General features: G+C 29.2%; 1 protein-coding gene across 1 annotated transcript; it reads right to left on the reverse strand.

Annotated features, from left to right (window-relative positions):
* Positions 1 to 2,261: 2,261 nt before the first annotated feature.
* On the reverse strand, positions 2,262 to 3,514 carry EbpIII (Ejaculatory bulb protein III). Its single transcript, XM_065512191.1, has 2 exons — positions 3,386 to 3,514; positions 2,262 to 3,022 (listed from the first exon to the last, which is right to left on the reverse strand). The coding sequence occupies exon 2, from the start codon at positions 3,009 to 3,011 to the stop codon at positions 2,628 to 2,630; it is 384 nt and encodes a 127-aa protein (XP_065368263.1). The 5' UTR covers positions 3,012 to 3,022; positions 3,386 to 3,514; the 3' UTR covers positions 2,262 to 2,627.
* Positions 3,515 to 12,693: the final 9,179 nt, after the last annotated feature.

Below are 12,693 nucleotides of genomic sequence, written 5' to 3' on the forward strand. Positions count from 1 at the left end.
TGACAACGCTCGGCCACAATAGGGTGGCCTTTAATAAACGAAAGTTGGATTTTGGTCATTCTCACCCCCCAGTTTGGTGAACATTAGTAAAAAAATCATCCTGATTTTAGCCCTCTGAAGTTTTGAGATGCATTTCAAGGGGAAAAAATTAATTTTTTTCAGTTTTTGTAAATATTTTGCCATTAAAAAAAATTACTTTTGCAATTTAATTTAAAATAATAGAAATGTGTACGTAATTGTCGTTCTAATGAGACATAAAAAACAGAAATTGGTCAAAAAATGTTAAAGTTATTAAAAATTCGCCAGGCCATTACCGTGTCTCAGGCAACTAGAACATGAAATGTAGGAACAAAATTAACATATTTTGAGAAATATTAAAATATAAGCTAATTTTTACTTAAAATATATCCATAGTTACTTGTATATACCGTTAACCTATTCGCACTTATAACCAAAAAAAATAAAAAATTTTTAACGGCAGTTTCAAAACTCCAATTTCAAATTTTTAAAAATTTTGTTAAACAAATTTCAGAATTTGTTGATCATCTCATTGGGATTTATTGAGAATACAATAGGAAATAAAAATGTGAAAACATTATGAAATATCTCTTATAGTTTTTCCGTACCTGTGATTTAAATTTTGAAATTTTCGAGAAAAAACAATTATTTGGCCATTTTTTGGCGAATGAGCTCTATTTCCATACTGTTATGTATTTTAAGTAAAAGCTATTCAGAATATTATAGTCCAGATAATTTTAAATATTCTCTGAAAGTTTTATTACAATTGGAAAACGTTAAACCTAAAATCGTGAAGGTAAAATTTTTCAATATTTGGAATTTCTCTTGGAAAGATATCGAGATGTTGTATATTTTTGTGTCGATTTTGATGAAACTTGACAAAAATATAACATGAAGTCTAGTATTTACAATAACAGTACAAAAATGGAAATTAACCCTTAATAGAACTTGGGGTCCAAATGACCCTGAACTTTTAAAATCACGAAAAACACAGTCATTTTGACACAAGGTGCTCTTAAGGGTTAATTTCCATTTTTGTACTGTTATTGTAAATACTAGACAAAAGGCCATAACTAACAATGGCCAATACTTTGAATACTTTTATATTCTATAAATGTTGCAAAATAAAAGCTAAACATTTGAAAAAACCCCGCATTTTTAAGTACAAACAAATGAAAAGAGGCCTGTCAAAGCTCGATTAAAGGTAAATTTTTCATTTGATTTTTTGAATGATCCAATGTCGCGTTTGGTATCCGTACTCAGCTATTGTTCTAATAAAGTGATTAAACATTTTAATTCAAATCAAAATTTAGTCGATTTAACTAAAAAAAAACTGCTTCTAATAAAGTGTGTCTCGTTCGCGATCGTAAGCGTATTTGGCATAAATCAAGATCATGACAACAGCTTATATTTTAATAAAAAATTTAGGAGTTTTAGGACTTTTATATAAAATAATTACCCAATTCACAATCGGTGTCGTAGCGTTGTATCGTTGTATGTCGTAATTGTTTTTATTAATACATTTTGTTTTTCTTTCGAAATATTTTGTTTGAAAAATATTTATGACAAACAACTTACAATGCTCGTTGAATTTACTGAAATAATCGGTATTATAAACATGATAAAACAATAAAGAAAATTTCTTTAATAAATTATGTTCCAATTCCCAGATTTTTGCATTTTTCTAGAGGTAATCGAAAACTATTTATATTTTTTGTCTCGTTCGGCATACCATGCTTATTGCTTATATATATACATATATCGGAAACAACTAATCGAAAAAACATTTATTTTTCAATAAACATATGGTTAATTCACAAGGTCTCTTATTAGTCATATTGTCATAATTTACTAATAATTCACGAGTCGGCGGCTCGGCTTAACCGTCTCTTAGGCGTTCGGCGCAGGTCTCTGCTGGTTGGTTACGACAACACAATATTATGACATTATGACATGATAAGAGACCTTGTGAATTGACCAATTGCTACAAATATGCAATCGAAAAACTGGACAAAATTGTTCAGAAGGCGTAAGAATGTCGCGTTCTGGACTGGGAAAATGTCCATATTTTATTTGAATTAACCAAAAATGTAATCATTTTTGATATGAATTCATTTATTAAAAGACTTTGAATGAATGTTAATGTTATTCGGGAATGAACGAATGAATTAAAGAATTAAGCTCAATTTGAATGAAAGCTGTAATTACTTTAAGTAACATAAATGAAATAAATAAAAAAACAATTTGATTTATATTTTAAGATATTTTTGTAACAGCCAATGAATTTTTATTCAATTTTTCTTTCAAATAAAAAACTACAAACTAAAATGTGCATCCTTTTGGTATTTTACAAAAAAAATAATATAATTTGTGTTTAGTTTTTAAATGGGGTCCATAATGCGTAACTACAATTAACAAATAATTAAAAAAATTTACAATACAATATTTTATGTACAAAAATTTCAATTTAAAGCCTTCTTTGTAACAAGTTTTTTTTTTTTTTTTTGAACAATTTACACAAAACTTGTTATAGTTCTAGTGAGTATTTAGGACGACTTTGACTTTAAAAGAAGTTTTTTTTTGTTGTTTTCACATCACAATTGTTTGATTTAGATCTTGATGCCACGGGCAGCAGCTTGATCCTTGTATTTGTTGTAGTATACGTTTTCGGGATCGTAGAGTTTTTGCAAGACCTTCCATTCCTCGGGCTTGTTGTCAATGATGAAACGGACAACTTTGTCGGAATTGTTACGTTGCTTCTCACTGCACTTTTCACAGCCGGTTTGGAGGGCATCGGGCAAAGTTTTCTTCAATTCACGACCGTCGGGAGTGCATTTGCCTTCGTCAATCAAACATTTGTAGTAGTTGGTGAACAAACGATCTGATTTCAAAATTTCATCAACATCGATGTTATCGAATTTGGTGGTGTATTTCTCTTCAGCTGAAACAGCGGCGATGGCCATGAAGGCGACAACAACAATGGCGAGTTTCATTTTTTTTTGGTCTGTAACGACAACAACAAAAACCAGCACAAAATTAATAAATAATAATGAAATATCTACATAAATATAAACAACAGTTTATTGCACAATCATTAAATCAATAAATATTCAATAAAACTAGTTAGTATGGAGACACACTGCTGCTACTGGTACTACTACAACAAAACGCGTTTATTTACAATATTCAATATTTTTTCTTTTGGTTTTTTTAATTTAATATTTCAATATTATCAGGAGCAATTATTTTTTTTAAATTTTTGAATATTTTTTTTTCTTGATTTTGTAAACACCAAAACTTTTGTTAAATCTTTTTTTTTAATTATTGTTTATTTAATTGATATTTAATTTAAAAAAAAAACACTTACAAGTTTGTTTGATATTGAACCAAGACAAGTTAGATATGTTTAGTTAAAAGCTGTAGACAAACGACTAACTTCAGTAGTGAATCCACTATACCTTTTATATTATTGAGCTGGCCTCACACTTTAACCAAAATAACTTTAAGCTCGCCTCATTTCAGTACAGCTCAGCTCAATTTAGCTCAGCTTGCCTGTGTTTAGAGATGTGAGTATTTTTTTTTTCAACTTGAAGTACTCGTAAAACGTCATTGTAGTATGAACAAAAAAAAACCAACAACGACAACAACGAAGTACAATGTTACGTAGTTTGTGTGATTTTATTTATTTTTTGTCGTATCCAGCTAAATGTGATCTCTACGACCCAGTGATACAAATCTACATACATTCAGATAAAACGACAGACAGACAATCAGATAGATATTCATACAAAGTAGACTCTAGTTTACTCACTTACTTAGTTCGCTAACCGATGGATCGATCGACCGATCGTTCGACTGACTGGCTGACTTACTGACAAACAGACTAAAAGATTTACGTAGATTGGTAACAACAAACAACTGCATATTTATTTAACAACAAGTCCGTCAAGTCGTTGATTGTTATTAATTTTCTTAAATTATATTTTATAATTTTACATAAACACCTTTTGGATGTATCAATTTTTCCATTATAATTTTATGCACTCAATTAAAATATAATAAAATTTTAGTAAACAAAATAATACTTCCAAGAAAACTACTAAGTAAGTTACTACTGACGCATAACTACATATATATATATGTATTTTCACTTACTCCGACACACATACAGTAGTTGACAATACAATGGAAACTTTTCAAAATCCAAAAAAAAAAAATCTTAAGAAATTTTTATTCACTTTTATATTCGCAACGAAAAACAATAACATAATTCATTAAATTCTGAAAAAAAAGTATTCCCTATTATGGATATTGATAAAACAATGGAAACTTAGGTTTCATTTTTAAAAAAATTGTCTGGCCCTGAGTATTATGTTGGTCAGCCGTTTTACATATTTTATTACTGCTCCCCAGCGACGATGCCTTCAACCAATTAAATAATCAATCGTCTCATAGTTTGCCATTACCTTATAAACGCGTCTGATAAAGCTTCCTTCTTGGTATAATTTTGAGTCCGTATTTTCGGATCTACAATAAAGATTATAATTTTTTTTTTTTTTGAAAAATTCAATTTTTGAAATTACACAACGGTAACGCTGACTGGTGGATAGATATCGATTTGAAGTGAATCTCTATCTTAAATTGTATTTGGACTCATCCAAAAAGAGTACAGTGTTCATTTCTATTTCTAACAGTTTAAGCCTAGTACTCTGTTCACATTTTCGAAAAATGATGGGTTTTTCATGAGAAAAATTTTATATGCAACAAATGATCAGCTGTTGGTTTTAATTACGTGTGAAAGAAGTGCTGCTTATGTTATTTCGTAGATGAAAAATAAGGTTCCCAGATAACACCAGAGTCAAGGCGATTTTATACGAGATGGAGTAAGTCAAACAGCTGATAACTTTTTTCGCATTTTGGTTCTAACAATTGTCAAACCTTTTTTGAATATTTAAATATCTACATATTCTAAGCTTATTAATAAAATATTTATTTTTTACATAAATAAGTAAAGCCCTCACTATTCAATTATCTACACCAAATTAAGTTTTAATACATATTTGTTTAATTTTTAATTTTTGTTTTTTGACATTTGTTAAGACCAATCGTTGTTTTTGTAGAACTGCCACCACCTTGTATGAATTCGCCTTGAACAGAGTATTGCTTTTGCAGTACTAAATATTTCATATGTAGTTTGACAGCATTTCGCACGAAATTTTGAATAGAGTACTAAGCTTTAACCCCGATAAATTAAAAGAGAGATTGATAAAATGGGGGTAACTGTTCTTTGGCAAATTGTATTTGAGCAATACGGTTTTTTGGAAATGAGATGTTTTTCGCGGGACGATATCATCCAAGATCCTGAGGCAAACAGAGAACTATTGGGTGTATGACTTAAAAATGCTGGATTTACAATAGATGGCGTATCTTTTGAAAGCGGTTTTTAATAACATTATAACAACAAGGTTTTTTTTGGTTCGAACTTGTCGAATTTTGTGGGAAGTTTTGATTTACTTCTTTGATTTGAAAAAAGTGCCGCTGAAGCACACAGATTGCTCTCCAAAGCTTGTGGTTCAACGAGCGAGAGATTGTTTCCAACAAATTTTGGACACCAAAATTGGAGGCATTACTCCATAATGATTGTTTTCAAACACAACAAGATATTTCAAAATCATTGGTTTGCAAGCAACAGGATTCATCCAAAAGCAGGGAAATTGCATACCATACGAATTGATGCCGAGAGAACTTGAACGACGATTTTAAATATCCGAAAAAATTATTGAACGCTATAAAATAAAATCATTTATGCACCGAATCATTACTTGCTATTACGATAATCCGAAGCGTAAGAGATCGTATGTGAAGCCTGGCCAAGCGAAACCAAAGCTAAATATCCATGGCTCTAAGGTAATGATCTGTATTTGATGGGACCAAAAGGGTCATATCTATTATGATCTGCTGAAATCTGACCAGACCATCACAGGGAAGCTGTACCGAACGCAACTGCTTCGTTTGAAGAATATTCGTCGAGACATGAAACCTTAATATTCCATCATGACAACGATAGGCCAAATTATGCAATACCTGTTAAAAACTATTGTTACGTTTTAACCCTATAAAACGTTAGTTTATGTCCTTTAAATAAACCGGATACTTTTGATTGCAAATAAAAGCCGTTTAGTAGTTTGAAAATTGTAACAACTCTTTATTTCTTTAAAATGTACAACAGAATTAAATAGCCACTCAATGTTTTTTTTTATACACGTTTATAAATTCTCAGAAATACAGACACAATTTATAATATACACGAATTTACTTGAAAAACACAACACACTTTAAGGCACTCAGTTGATGTTTATTCGAAAAGCGTCTCTGATAAACTCACTCACGACTGCAACCTCTGCCACTATTTATAACACTGCATAACCATCTAGAAAGCTCTATTTCTACAATGTTCTTTAACTGAATATTCGAATTCGAATACAGCGTTGCCAACTTACGATCAATGGTCAACTGAAAGCTTTTATTTAATAATGCCCACAGATATGTTACAGTTTGCTATTACAGCACTGTTATTTGAAAGCATTATGCTACTTTTAAATCAGCCCTTAAAATCGTTATATTTGAATTCAAGTACAATTTCGTAACACTATTTAGAATGAAGTGGTTGAGAAATTGTGTCTCACCCGCTTTATAGTCCTGACCGTGCCGCGCCCGACTACTATTTGTTTCTATTCGAAATTGGCTCATCCGCAAAAGATGAGCAGTTCTTTTGGCGCGGAATACATACGTTGTCAGAAAGATGGAAAAAGGCCATAGCTAACAATGGCCAATACTTTGAATAAATTTATATTGCACAAATGTTTCAAAATAAAAGCTAAAACTTTGAAATAATTCCACATTTTTAAGTCATACACCCAATAATTTCCAATTTTTGTGAATTTCTCTCTTTCTCTAGACTTGGAGTAGCTTTACTAGTTCCTAAATATTGTGTTTTCCTAAGAAATTTGTTAACAATTTTTGGAACTGCTAATTTGTTAATTGAATATTTATAAATTCCGCACTAAAATCGTTTCTTATTTTGGTTTTTAAATGTTCGCAAATCTTGACTTTAGCCATATTTACTAACTATTTAAAATACTTATTAAAAGCTCAGGTTTTTGATAACTGAAATTACGGAATATTGAATATTGGTTTGAAAAAAGTTTCCATTGTATTATCACTCACTGTATTTACAACATTTTGTTTAAATAATAATAAAAATTATATTATTACCATTATAAAATGTTGTTGTTGTTATTGCTGTTACTCACTATTCATTGTTGTAATAAATTATTAGTTAAACACATTTGGGGTGAAGGATTGATTGAATCATTTGTAAACAATAAACAAATTTAACAAAACAAAAACTATAATAAAATAAAATGAACACAATATCGCCCCTGTAGAAATGATTTTTGAAATTACGCCAATATATTTTTAAGTTTATTAACAAATTTTACTAACTTTTGTGTAAAAAAAACACCAAAGAAGACACCATTTATGGCAGACTTTGATAAAACTAAAATATAAGTGGAAAATAAAAATTAAATCTTGAATTTAATGTCATTTAATTGGAGTTGTTCAGGCAAGTCCCAATAATATATATATATTGGTTCCTGTTGTTCCTATAAGGAGCATAGGGCCTCAAAGTCCCAATAATAGCTTGTTAATTTAGCCCACCAGTGTCGAGGCCGAAATTGACCCTACCCCTCAGAAAAATATTTTATTGCCACATATTGATTGGGGCAATCTGTACAAGATTCGGCACAGTCGAATATAACATTCATGCTTATTCCTGATTAATTTTGTTATAGAATAAAAAAATAGAAAAATATTTCCAATCAATTTAGATACAATTTCAATAAATACAAATTTTATCATTTAAAATAAATACTATAATTCTACATTAAGAACCAAAAAAACTTTGTTGTCATTATGTTATTAAAAACCGCTTTCAAAGGATACGCCATCTATTGTAAATCCAGCATTTTTAAGTCATATACCCAATAGTTCTCGAACTGTTAGCCTCAGGACCTTGGATGATATCGTCCCTCGAAAAACATCTCATTTCCAAAAAACCGTATTGCTCAAATAAAATTTGCCAAAGAACAGTTGCCCCCATTTTATCAATCTCTGGTTATCGTTTTTCTTAACGATATACTTCCAATTTATCGGGGTTAAAGCTTAGTACTCTATTCAAAATTTCGTGCGAAATGCTGTCAAACTACATATGAAATATTTAGTACTGCAAAAGCAATACTCTGTTTAAGGCGAATTCATACAAGGTGGTGGCAGTTCTACAAAAACCACGATTGACTTAACAAATGTCAAAAAACAAAAATTAAAAATTAAACAAATATGTATTAAAACTTAATTTGGTGTAGATAATTGAATAGTGAGGGCTTTACTTATTTATGTAAAAAATAAATATTTTGGTAATACGATTAGCATATGTAGATATTTAAATGTAAAAACAAGTTTTGACAACTATTAGAACAGAAAAGCGAAAAAAAAGTAATCAGCTGTTTGACTGACTTCACCTTGTATAAATTCGCCTTAATTTTTTCGACTCAATTTTCTTTCGACATCGTAAAAACAGGCAGTTAAATTCAAATGTTCTACAATTCAAAACAGTTACTAATTAGCATTTGAAAATGTTTTTCAATTCATTTTGTAAATCATTAAAGACAAAACAAGAACAAAAAGATTTTAACAAAAAAGTTCAACAAAAGTTGAATGAATTTTATTAAGAAATAGTTGTTAAAGGAACGATCAGAAAATCGAAATAAATTTTTGACTTGTGTTAAATAGGCATATTTCCCCACAAATACGGTAGTTAATTTCGTATGCATTTTATTTTATTCAAAAATTTAGACAATTTGTAGAAAAAAACCTATAAAAAATAAATTAATTGCATTTCCACTAAAATGTTTAGCAATTATTGTTGTTTTAATTAACCTTATTGAATAAATAATTGACGCATTACAATTATAACAACTACGGACTTTAAAATAATTAAACACCGGCTACTAGTATAAATAAAAACAATAAGGAATTATTTATTTTGAAACATTTTTTGTGTGTTATTGCTTTTGTTAAACAATTATTAATTGCTTTAAGGTTAAAAAGGTATAAATAATAAAAATAAAATCATTCATTTCATTAAAAATAAAAAAAAATTGACGTCACATCCTACTATATATTTTGGATATATTCTCTAGCAGATCCACTTTCCCATAAAAATATACTTGTGCCTATAAATAAATATATAAAGTACCTACTTAGTTAGATTTACTTAATTAATCATTTGTCTGATGGAGTTGGATTTATTTAATTCAGGGTTTATTTATAATTTCGAGTTCAATATCATTTGACGTGTTGTGTTGTTTTCAAAATTTTTCCATTTATTTATTACTTTTTTTAACCGAAATGCTTCGACGCTTATTAGGGTCAATTTAAATAAGTATAGAATTTATTAATTATTATCTAGTAGTTGATTTTCTTGTATATATTTTGTATGAGTCTTATTATTACTATTATTATTTTATGTTAGTTTGTTTTTCTTTTATTATATACACAGAAAAAAGAAATTCATAATTGGAAAGAATTTTGTAATAAATATTATTAATCGAACTTGACTTTTTTTTCCCAAACTTATTTCATTCAAAATAAGAACATGTTCATAAATATTATAAAATTTTACATGACGGAAATTTTTGCTTTTTTTACTTAATTTTTTTAATAAATTGCATTATAATTGTATTATATAATGAATTAGTGCAAGAATATTTGCATAATAGCCATATATTGGCCAATATTTTAAGATAAAAAGGAGAATATCTGAAACTTAAAAATTATCATTAAACATAATAAAACATTCATAAATATAAAAGCATTTCATCCTCTTAAATCAATTTAATCATTTTCGCGCTTTTTATATCATTTTGTAGCTGAAAATCATAAAAAAACTAAAAATTTTCCATGAAAAATTTCAAACATTTTTGAACAACATAAAAATAAAAATGAAATTGAAATTATATTTTTCAAGCCTTCTAGATTTTATTTCAAAACATAAAATATTAAAAAAATCATACTATTTAAGTAATTATTTATAAATGTTATGAATTGAAATCAATGAATTCGAATCATAATATTTATGTTGAATCTTTTTTCTGTGTAGCAATATAAGTAGCAATTTGTTACAACAATTAGATTTAAATATTTTATTTTGTAATTTAAAACTCAGTTTTTTCTAAAATAAATCCTTAATTGTCTGCTAATGTGGTGTTAAAACGAAACAATCATTATACAAATTCAAACATGTAAATTAGTTTACCTAGAATTTCAATACTTTTTCATTCATTCATTCATTGATTGTTTGTAACCGCATATAAATTGTTTAAACATTCAAATCGAATGGAAAATACCTCTTGTCTTTTTTTTTTGCTTACACTCATTGTGTTTAACGTAATATTGTTAAGTCAATAAATTTAGAAAAAAAAAACAATATTTTGTATTGATTTTCTATTGAAACTATTCATCCGAATGAATATTTGGATGTAGCACTTTACTTGCATTGATGTTATAAAAAAAATTACTACTTATTTACACTATATATACATACATACGTACATACATATGTATTTAAACATGTGTACTCTAATACAAAACAAATTTTCGCTTTTTTGAGAAATAAAAAAAAGTACCGAAACAAATTATTAGCGACCTGTAATTTAAGATATTGTTATTGGTATTAGCACTTATATTACAATACAAATACACTTTCATTAGGGTGACACTTACTGACAGATCGTTCCAAGATTTGAAAAAACTTTGTTGACACTAGTAATGAGGAAACCCACCAGTTATACTCGGAAGAATCTTCTCTATAGAAGAATATGTACTCTTGGCAAAGGTATATATAAGTTTAGAGAGCGAAATCGATATAGCCTTGATACATAATATATCGGGAATTTTTCTGGCTCGGTTGCTTAAAATCGAGAAAATCAGCCCACAAAAGGCTGAGATATAAGGAAAAACCCGGTACAATTTCGATTTTTGGCCTATTTTGTATCTATATCTGGATTACTAAGTCATTAATATAGGCAATATGGATATATAATGATAGATATTTCAAAGTCCATTGCAACAATGTATATAAGGCTATAGTAATGGGTAAAAATCTGTAAAAATATTTTTTAATCCGAATTTTTTTTACCCAAAAAATTATTTGTCATTAATAAATTTAAAACAAAATTTAGAAAAAAAAACAATTTAAAAAAATAAATAAATTTTCAAAAACAATTTTGAATTTTTTTTTAAATTTTATACCTAAAAATATTTAAAATTTGTATTTTAAAGTATAATTTGGTGAAGGGTATATAAGATTCGGCACAGCCTCTCTTACTTGTTTTTATATAGGGTGTATGACTTAAAAATCCGGTATTTTTTTCAAATTTTTAACTTTTATTTTGCAACATTTGTATAATTTCAATTTATTCAAAGTATTGGCCATTGATAGCTACGACCTTTTCCCATCTTTCTGGCAACATATGGATTTCTGCTCATTTTTGAGGCCAAGAACGAATCAATCCAATATGGAATACCCTGTTTCAAAGTGAAGCGTATTCCAGAGAGAGCGTTCTGCATCGATCGAAACAAATATTAATCGGACGGGCAAGGTCTGGACTATAAAGCGGATGAGGCAAAACTTCCCAACCACTTCATACTAAATAGTTTTTAACAGTTATTGCAACATGTGACCGAGTGTTATCATGATGGAATATTACAGTTTCATGTCTGGCGTTTTTCGGCCAATGCTCGCTTCAAACGAATGAGTTGCGTTCGGTACCATGTGATGGTCTGGCCAGATTTCAGCAGCTCATAATAAATAGGTCCCTTTTGCTCCCACCAAATATAGAGCATTACCGTAGCCCCATGGATATTTGGCTTTGGTGTCGATTCGGCTGGTTAGCCCGGCTTCACGAACGATCTCTTACGCTTCGGGTTATCGTAAATATCGCAAGTAATGATTCGATGTAAAATTGATTTTCTTTTATAGCGTTCAAACATCATTTCTAACATGCATGGAGTCTCAGCTTAAATTCGTATGGTACCCCATTTCCTTGCTTTTTAATGATTCCTGCTGCTGCTTGCAAACGTTTTGAAATTGCTGATTGAGTAGTTTCCAATGATTTTGCAAGCTCTTGTTGAGTTTGACAACAATCTTCATGGAGTAATGCCTCCAATACTTGCTCTTCAAACTTTTTTGGCTGGCCTGGGCGATATTTGTTTTCCGTGTCAAAATCACCACTTCTGAACCGCACAAACTATCTCTCGTACATTGAAATTGAAGGAACACATTCCCCATAAGCTTCGGTGAGCAATCGGTGTGCTTCAGCGGCACTTTTTTTTCAAATTAAAGAAGTAAAGCAAAACTTCCCGTATATGACGCTTTATTGGCACAAAATTCCACATTTTCGAAGCAAAAAAAAATTAGTTGTTTACACTATAATGTTCAATAACTAAGTGAGAATAAATGACATATATGTACCCTTCAAAATGAGATAAGTTTTTAAAAACCGCGTTCAAAAGTTACGCCTTTTTTGGCTTTTTTGTGGCTCATTGAATTTC

Source organism: Calliphora vicina, chromosome 5 (genome assembly GCF_958450345.1).
Source record: "Calliphora vicina chromosome 5, idCalVici1.1, whole genome shotgun sequence".
NCBI classification, from domain to species: domain Eukaryota; kingdom Metazoa; phylum Arthropoda; class Insecta; order Diptera; family Calliphoridae; genus Calliphora; species Calliphora vicina.